At 31.7% G+C, this 9447-nt stretch overlaps 1 protein-coding gene across 1 annotated transcript in view; it reads left to right on the top strand.

Moving 5' to 3' along the window:
* Positions 1 to 334: 334 nt before the first annotated feature.
* Positions 335 to 9447, top strand: part of LOC106471201 (transmembrane protein 248-like) — a 15630-nt gene continuing 6517 nt past the window's right edge. Inside the window, exons 1-4 of the mRNA XM_022399827.1 lie at positions 335 to 604; positions 1874 to 2073; positions 2376 to 2547; positions 5212 to 5608. Coding sequence (XP_022255535.1) covers positions 2063 to 2073; positions 2376 to 2547; positions 5212 to 5608 — 580 coding nt within the window. The 5' untranslated portion in view covers positions 335 to 604; positions 1874 to 2062. The remainder of the gene's footprint in view (positions 605 to 1873; positions 2074 to 2375; positions 2548 to 5211; positions 5609 to 9447) is intronic.

The raw sequence follows: 9447 nt of genomic DNA, 5'->3' as shown, positions 1-9447 counted from the left end.
AATTTGAGTTTCTAATTCATAAGAAACTTTAGACTTTCTATTTGAACATCACAAACATATAATTTGAACCAATGCTGCATTCAACATACCACGTGACACAAAAATCATAATTAGGTGTGTTCTTTTAAATTAAGAAATTAACTAATGTATAATACAAAAATTTGATTTATAATCTACAATTTGATACCAAACTTATTAACATAAAATAGTAGTTCAATAAAATTTTGAATACAAATCAACAAACGCGATGACATGGCCTTTGACTTGTGACGATAGGATTAAATATATTTATTTAACACAGCACAGATTGTCACATCCCCTGTAAATCTCTTATGCCGTTAGGGGACGCATACAGTGTTGCTAGGACACCTATGCAAGAAATTTACTATATTTTATAAGTTAATAACAGTATTTGAAAGAATCTGCCATAGTAACGACTTTAGTGCAGTAATTAACTTTTTAGCTAATACCAATAAGTAGCCTAGCCGCTTAACTTAAGTATGGGTTTAAATGTGACTTCGCTTTATGATTGAAAGGATTTGTTAAGAAGCTGAATATCTGTTTTGTTAACCCTGCTTCTACTAGTATTAGTACTACAATAAAAGTAAGTATTACTTAATCATGTTAAACTTGCACTGTGTTAGTGTTGTATTAACATTATAATTTGGAGACTTAATTTTTACACGTTGATTATGCTAGTATAGAACTAAGATTTAAAACTGAGCACTACATATGGCAGTTACTGAGTTAGTTTGCAATGTACGAATATCAAATTACTAATAGTGATAATAATAATATTTCTAGTGCTTAAGTTATAGTTATACTTTATAAATTATAGTTATAAACACTGAAAATAAAAAAAAATTGGCATTTGTCAAAATGTAACTTCATCATACGGGGAAATACTAAGAGTGACAGAGAAGGATTACACTGTTACTGTTAATATTATGCCTGCATTGTAACTTAATATAGCTACTTACAATACTAATGATTGCAAGTGTTCAGAACTGATCTTTTTGGGTAAACCTAACTGTTTTATGTGTGTGCATTACATCATCAGATTAGTTTTATTTTATTTTTTTCTATGATTTGAATGAATTCACCACTTGAAACTGTAGTAGAGGCCAAAGACAATGATGTATAATGATACTGAATCTAGAGTGAAACATTGTGTTATTAGCTTATATGTAAAAAAAACATAAAATTGGTAAATTTCAGTATTTCAGCTTGATACGTAGTAGTAACGTAAAGATCACGAAAGTAAGAAAAAATATTTCAGACAAACAAGTTTAACAAGTAGTTGCTCTCTCCATCCCCAAAAATTTTAAGCTGACATATTGATTTTTAATTCCTTGTCATGTAAACTGGAAGTATAAAAAAAAAAAGTTTTATTTGTGTAACATGTTAAATGTTCTTCAATGATTATGTTAATTGTTTTCTTTCATAAAGACATAAAAAAAAATAATATTTTACCAACATTTTCAGAAAAAAGCGCATGAGGTTGAGGAGTTTCTGAAAATTGTGAAAGGTTGTTTCTTAAAAACATTAAAGCCCTATGAAGGAGAATGATGTTGGTTTCTCCTTTTAAGATTTTGAGGGAAATATGTTTAACAATTACAGTGTGAATGATATATATAAAATAAGAAACCACCAGCAAATAGAAATAGGCCTAAATGGAGTTTTAAATAGATTGAAAAAAAAAATTTGTATGAGTGACCTAAATTGATCAAATGGCCTACTTTCAATTTTTGTTTTCATATGTTCTTAACGCATTACTGGTTTTCATAGCTCATTTATACAGAAACCTTTGCCATTTTTATTTTATCAGTTTTGTAACTTTCAAGGTATTAAAAAAAAATATAATTTTTACCAGAACAGTTTTTGTACCAGGTGTGTTGTAGAAAACTCAAGAATTCTTTAAACAGTTTTAAGAAGCTGAGGAAGGCTTAGTAGCTGTTTTCCAAAGTATTTTGTGGACACTGAAGTGACCTCTGAGAAGTGGAAAAATTTCTAATTTATACCTTTACATAAGAAGTTTGGATTAGACCATTGAAATCATTGTATGTTAATTAGGTATGGGATATCAGTAATTTTGTAGGTATATGGCTCTCTTTTGTTTGATTATTCTACAGCAGATTTTAATTAGGTTTGGTTATATATAATGAAGAATTTTAAACTTGTATTTGGCATACCTTACAAACACTAACTGCACCTTTGCTGTATAATTTATATAAATAATTATGCTGTAAGTGTACAAGTGTTTTCAAGTTTAGAGTTTTATCGAAGCATTATGGCCGTTAAATATGATGTCTTATACCATATAAGAAGCTATCGTTTTGTCATTTAATGTGCTGTTTTTTTTTTTTCAATTGCAGTTTTGCAAGAAAAACTATGGCTTCGCATCCTTTTCAGAGTCTACGAGGTTTTGCCGCCACACAGCCCCCACTCTTTGTTTTTACTATTTGCCTTATGGCTTTTGGTATAACAATGGTTGTTTTGGCCTATATAGTTGGTGAAAATGAAATGGCCAATCCAGATGTTACCATGGTAAGAAATAACATTGAAATAACTATGCTATGTAATTTTTACTCTGTTTAAAACTTTCTACGGAAGGTACCGGAGTTGTTTACAAATATTAACATAAATTAACGTTAGGAAAAAATCTCCGAATAGTTACGTGTAAGCTCTTTATCTGTTAGACATTACATAAAATTAATTGTAGAGATCTCGTGTTTCTCAAAAGAAGATACTTAAAGTTTTTGATATTCTTTGGAAATTCAGATTTCCTGAGGTACAAGTAATTATTACGAATATACATTCAAAGGATGTATATGAAAATATTTTTTGAGATGTTTTATCTATCCAAACAAATATTTTTTATCTACCACTCATAGTGGTAAAAAGAAAGTGAGCACCAAATAATTAAGATGCTTTGCATTTACTGTAACCTTGAGATCTAGTTCTTTTTTTCATGCCAAGAACAAGGTCTTTATTCTTCTCCTTTCTCATTTCTGGAAATCTGCTTCCACAAAATCCAATCCTGGAATACCTTGGAAAATTGGCTTTTTGTTATAGTCTGTAATTTACTTGTTGCCTTCCCCATTCTAAATCCTGTGGTCTCCAGAGATATGATGTAACTCAGTTTGGCCCAGTGTTAATGCTACTGGATTGGCTCACTGTCTTGTCAGTCAAGTGTATTCTTGGGTGACTTTTATACTTGCAAGTTAGTGGGTGATGTTACAGTTGTTGCTTAATAATGGTTTAGTTAGCTGTATGTGCTACCACCAAGAATTCCGGGCAAGTGCCATTTTAATGATGAATGGTCAAAGGTCATGTTTACACAGAATTGTGTGTTTTATGTGCAGGAATTTTTAATTAAAAAAAAACAGATAGGCTTAGTACCTTTGCCTTAAGCAAACGAACAAATTTTCTAGTTTTCTTCTTATTTATACCCTAAAAGTTTATAAGATGAAATTATAATTATCAAAAATTTTATTTTATGAAATAAATTGATGTTAGTCTATTTTGTATGTTTTTTTAATTAATAATATGAGTTATGATTAATTGATTCCCTTGGTTTAAAATAAAAAAAAGAAACTTATTGACTGAAGTACCACTTTAAAATATAAAGTTTCATTAAGTTTAATAAAACATTAATATTAATTTGGTACTTCGGCTTGTAAATTTATTTTTACTTTATTACATCTACGTCACATTAAAATAAGATCCTGTTGATTGGTTATAGAGTGTGAGTTACTGCGTAATTATAGATATAATACTTGAAGCTCCAAAATTTCCGTAAACACGCTTATGAACATGTAAAACAATACTAAATTGTCTTTAATAATAAAAAAAAACATTCTATCTATTAAGCCTATTGGAATAACAAATTTGGAAAAGTGTATACAGTATTTTGGCAACATGTAACTGATAAGTGAATACATTTTTTCATTGTTTATAAATCTTCAACAATGCACAAGCTTAGCATATAGTTTTAGAGACAATGAAGAAATTCTTAATTTTGGCATGATAGTAGATATGATAAAATTTTCAAAAGAATTGTAATCCACGTGACATTGTAAAAATAAATTCAATAAAACAAAATCACTAAAAACACAAAACTAACTTATCCTTTCTAATATCTCAACTAGAATGTTGCTGTATTTTAAGACTTATTATGCTATCATATTACGTCTTATGATGAGCAGTTACTTGAAACATCATAAGATAAAATAAGTTTGTTTCTATTTCAGTATCATATCTTTACAGTAATATTATTAGCGTTAAAGATATCCAGTATATATATCACTGCACTGTACATGGTAGTTGGGTGTTAGGCACTGGAGGTGATGCGTTACTTGTGTTTGAATACTGAAAGCTGGTATGATCAAATTAATAGGCATGTGTAAGAAAACACCCGTAGTTTCATGGTTTTTTATCCTAAATATTAGGCCTATTTGTTTGTAATGCTTGTTGATTGTAGTATAGCATTATTTTATGGAAATTATAATTATTAGTTAGTGGAGTCTATGTTGTGATGGGTTGAGCTGTTATTAGTTAGTGGAGTCTATGTTGTGATGGGTTGAACTGTTATTAGTTAGTGGAGTCTATGTTGTGATGGGTTGAACTGTTCCCATCACAACATAGACTCCACTAACTAATTTGAACTGTTATTAGTTAGTGGAGTCTGTGTTGTGATGGGTTGAACTGTTATTAGTTAGTGGAGTCTGTGTTGTGATGGGTTAAACTGTTATTAGTTAGTGGAGTCTGTGTTGTGATGGGTTAAACTGTTATTAGTTAGTGGAGTCTATGTTGGGATGGGTTCAACTGTTATTAATGCATGAGGTGGTCCAACATGCTGTTGAAACAAGGTTTCTAACTTATTATATACATAAGTGTGTAAGCTTTACTGACAGTCTCCTTTACCAAATTTCCAACACTTGTTGGCAATAAACTTAAAGCTTAGATTCATGTCCTTCTTAAATCAACAATATATACTATCATTTTTTTCACTACTTCATAATGGTACACATTTATTTCTGACTTTGTATTAAATGCAAAGGGATAACTTGGAATGTGTTCACATATAATTACTAGTACTGGGGTTTAGGACTAACATTGAAGTGATACTGTTCTCCACATGTATGTAAAATAATTTAGATTTTTTTTCTTTCACTGGATTAAGATAAAATATTGAGTATATTTTCACAGGATTGGAACATTTTTCTTCAACGTGTAACTGAACTTGAGATTTGTGTTGAAAAGGAACCTATGATAAATAGTAGCAGGATTCATTCACGTAAGAAACCGAACCCACCCACATCCACGACTACAGAGGTATCCGTGATTTCCAACCTGACAAACTCTGGGAACTCTTCAGTCTCGCTGCTGTCCAGGCTGACTGCTAAAAGACCTGTAGTAGATCAATCAAAAAGCATGAGTGCTTTACTCCCCGATATTACTAGTTATGGTGAAGAGTCACAGTCATCGTCTCATGTTTCGCTGTCAGTAGCAGTAACTTTCAAGCTCAGTAAGAAGTTGTGGAAGATGATGACTTCCACAGGAAGTTTCAGTGGGGTAGTGACAGGAAGATTGTTAGGACTGCCAGGTTTGTACTTAACATACCTTCTTGTTAATGTAGAAATGTTTTTTTATCCCTTGGTGTATTTTACAAAATCTAATCAGATTATTTTGTATAACAACTAACTTATGGTCGTGATTTACACAAGATTTCTCACTGAAATAATTGAAAGTTATTACTTCTGATAGATCAGTGTTTAAATCTTTTATATGTTGGTGATTAGGGATTAGTAGTTTCAAGTGTTTTATGTCACTAAAAAATTAATTCTTGAATCATTTAGAAATCTTGTCATTATTTCAAGTGCATGAGTTATGAGTCATAGTGTAAGATTAAAAAAAAACAGTGAGGAGTATTCACACAACTGAAAACAGTATACAGCCAGTGAGGAGTATTCACACAACTGAAAACAGTATACAGCCAGTGAGGAGTATTCACACAACTGAAAACAGTATACAGCCAGTGAGGAGTATTCGCCCAAGTGTATTGCTGAATGACAACCCAGTATGACTAGTATTTCTTTAAAATACCAGGAATATGCAGTTGGTGGCAGTTTCATACATGTTGCCAACTGAAGGCAGAGTCAGAATTCAAATTGATTTAATTAAAAAATAAAGATAATATCTGTATAATATTCTCTTGGCAGTTTTTTGCTTCACATAAGGCAAAAAAAAGTTCTTTAATTAACAGCATAACTTTTGTTTTAAAATGCCTTGCTACTGCATCAAATATTTCTACCTTGTTAAATAAGATTTATATCGTAGAAAGATTATTTATGGAAGAACTAATCCTTGTTGTGTTGCGGTAGCTTCAGATGTGGCAAGTTCCCTTAGCAGGAAAACACGAGTTAAACCTAACTAGTGCTAACTGCTCCATAGCTTTTATACTGCAATGTTTTTAAGCTGTAGTTTCATCTGATTATTATAAACTATTATAGTTTAGTTCCACCGGTTTGTCGCGGACATGTAGCATACAGAAGTCATGCTGATTATCATGTCGTACTTCTGCAAGCAGAATCAAATAATCTTTCTTCTGATGATTATTCTGCCATCCATTTGATTAACCATATCAGCATTTACTAAGTTATTTTGGTCCCCTCTTTCATCCTAAAACTCTAACAAAACTTTATTAATCTATCTTTTGCTGAATGTATGATCTCGGTTTGAGGTACTGACTATTTTCCACATCATTAGTGAGCTCCAGTATCCAATGTACATTAACAACCGTGACAGCCAATCTTATAGGTTGATTTAGAAATGCCTTTCACTTGTAGCTCACAAAAATGTTTGTCACACTGTCATTTGAATGATTTGTGATAATACCTAGAAATATTAATTGTATCTGTACTGTCATCCTTCATTAAAGTAAACTTTTACTTCACCTTGTTTCTTTAGTCCGTCTTTAACTGGGAATATAAACATTCATGTGAGATTCAGTTACTAATCTTATCACATATAAAAACAATCTCCTTTTTTATCAACTGTGGAATATTACATACAAAAGCCAGATCATGTCCTCTTCTAGGCTAATCCAGTTTCTATCACTTCCGATCATTGGAATAAAATGGGATGACCTCCAGGGTTAATTATTTCACATAGATTTTTCTGTTTTGTTTCTAAGGTCTGTTATGTTTATTTGTGGTTGTAATATGCAAAGGTCATGTTTTTTTATGCATGTTACCATGATGATTTCCTTTACAGCAGTTTATCGTAGGTTTCTTTATTTTTATCATATTGTTCTTTGAACATCCTGTACTTGTCAACTGCCTTTTGATGTGTCATTGCTTTCAACATGGTGTAATAGTAGTTTCCAAAAAAAAAAAAAGGAAATCTCAAAGATTTTTGCAACATAATATTTTCAAGATTGCTGGATTCAGGTTCAAAGTTCTAATCCCAAATACAGTTTTTCTCTACCAATAAGATCCACACGACTGTGTAGGTCAATTTGTGGCCCCTTAAAGTGTTTTGACATTTGTTTAGTCTGGAAGGAAGCCAGTTGCCTGGGCCTAACTGAATATACTTGTGTTATATCTGGTCATTTTTGTACTGCATATTTTAACTGGCCATTAAAATTTTGTGATATTGTCTACGCAGAAACATTTCCACTCTGAAAATGTTTTCAGTCCATAATATTAAGTTCTATAAAATTTATTTTCTATACAAGCTGAGAGAGGCATCCGTCCTACATCAGGGGGAATAAGGATTGAATGTAGGGCTTGAACTAATAAATTAACTTAATAATTTGTTTTTATATGCATGATTTAATTTGCACATAATTTACTTTAGAGCTACTTTATTCCACAGTACAGAAATGATGTTACGGTTACTTTATTTACTTTTACTACAGCTTCAGTGTTTGTTGATACTCTGAGTTCTTCTTTACAGACCGCATTAGAAGTTCTTTCTCCTTCCTGGGCCAGAATAGTCTTCTTGTTCATCCTACTCTTGAACAACCAACGTAGAAATGACCATGTGAAAACCAAAGGGTTTTCAGATGTAGTCCTGCTACTTTATGGATCTGACCTTGTGCTTTAATTGTCATTTTTCTAGAAAAACTCAAACGTTTCAAGAAAAAACTTAAAATAAAGATGAAACTTTGTAGAATGGACGGCAACTGCCTGTTGTAGAGACACAAGTGTAGAGGACGATGTTTTGAAAGGGTACTGCCTTTCATCTTCAGGCGGAAGACTTTCGAAACGTCATCCTCTACACTCGTGTCTCTACAACAGGCAGTTGCCATCCATTCTACAAAGTTTCATCATGAATACTCTGCCTAAACAATCTATCAAAGAATATCAAAATAAAGAATTTTAGGAATAGAAATTGGTTCAAGACGGTGGAGTCATTAGATAAATAAATATATTTTTGCTGTGGGTATGGCCCAGAAAGGGTGAGGACAGGTAATAACCACCCTATGCCATATTCCTTGGTCCGGTGTATGATCCTACGATGTTTGGATGAGATTAGTCCAAAGACCACAGAGCATGACAAACAAAGGGATCTGTAAATTCTCAAGATTTGTTGGAACTTTGGTTGTATTTCTTGGTGGTTTGGTTTTAAGATTAGAAAAAGTTAGAAGTTTTCTTTAGTAAATTTAGAACTGTTTCTGTAATACTCTTGCAGATCCCGTTGTGCTGTGTAATTTTCTAATAACGTGACAATGTGTTATTGTGGAAACTACTGGAAGGATGAGATCAGTACATTCTCTTGGAAGATTAGTTAATCATCTTTTTTACCCTATTCCATATCTTTCTATAAGTTTTTATCGTATTGTGTGTGCATTTAATGCAGATGTTTTTGGATAAATTATTGTAGTTTATTTGTTTAACTAACAGGATGTGAATGCATCTTGGATGGTTAAAAATGAACTGGGGATGAGCAGATTTGAAAAGTTGGTTGACCCAAGGGACAACCATCTTTTAAAAAACATTGTAAATGGGAGGAGCTAAGCTTCAAAATAACATAAACAACTTTCCAATCACTTGTAACAGATGATTCAATATTTACCCGTATAAAGATATTGATAAAATGTGGAAATGTTTTTAAATATTCAAATATTTTCTCAGTCTGATTTATTTTTCAGGTTTTATTTTTGTAATAGTGTTCATAAGTAAGTTGTTTTCCTGATTCAGTTGTAGTTTACTGGCTATTAGTTTTTTAACAGAAGAATCATTGAACTCCAGTTAGTTTTCTGTCATATCTCATTTCCAGTATTTTATGTTGCATTCTTATGGTCTTTCCTGGCTCACTTTACATCAGGATTTTAAAAGTAATCCATGTATTGGCTGACTTTACATCAGGATTTTTAAAGTAATCCATGTATTGGCTGACTTTACATCAGGATTTTTAAAGTAATCCATGTATTGGCTG

This window comes from Limulus polyphemus, unplaced genomic scaffold (assembly GCF_000517525.1).
Source record: "Limulus polyphemus unplaced genomic scaffold, Limulus_polyphemus-2.1.2 Scaffold4470, whole genome shotgun sequence".
Lineage (NCBI taxonomy): Eukaryota > Metazoa > Arthropoda > Merostomata > Xiphosura > Limulidae > Limulus > Limulus polyphemus.
The sequence above is the reverse complement of the archived record's forward strand: the minus strand, read 5'-3'. Positions and strand labels throughout refer to the sequence as shown.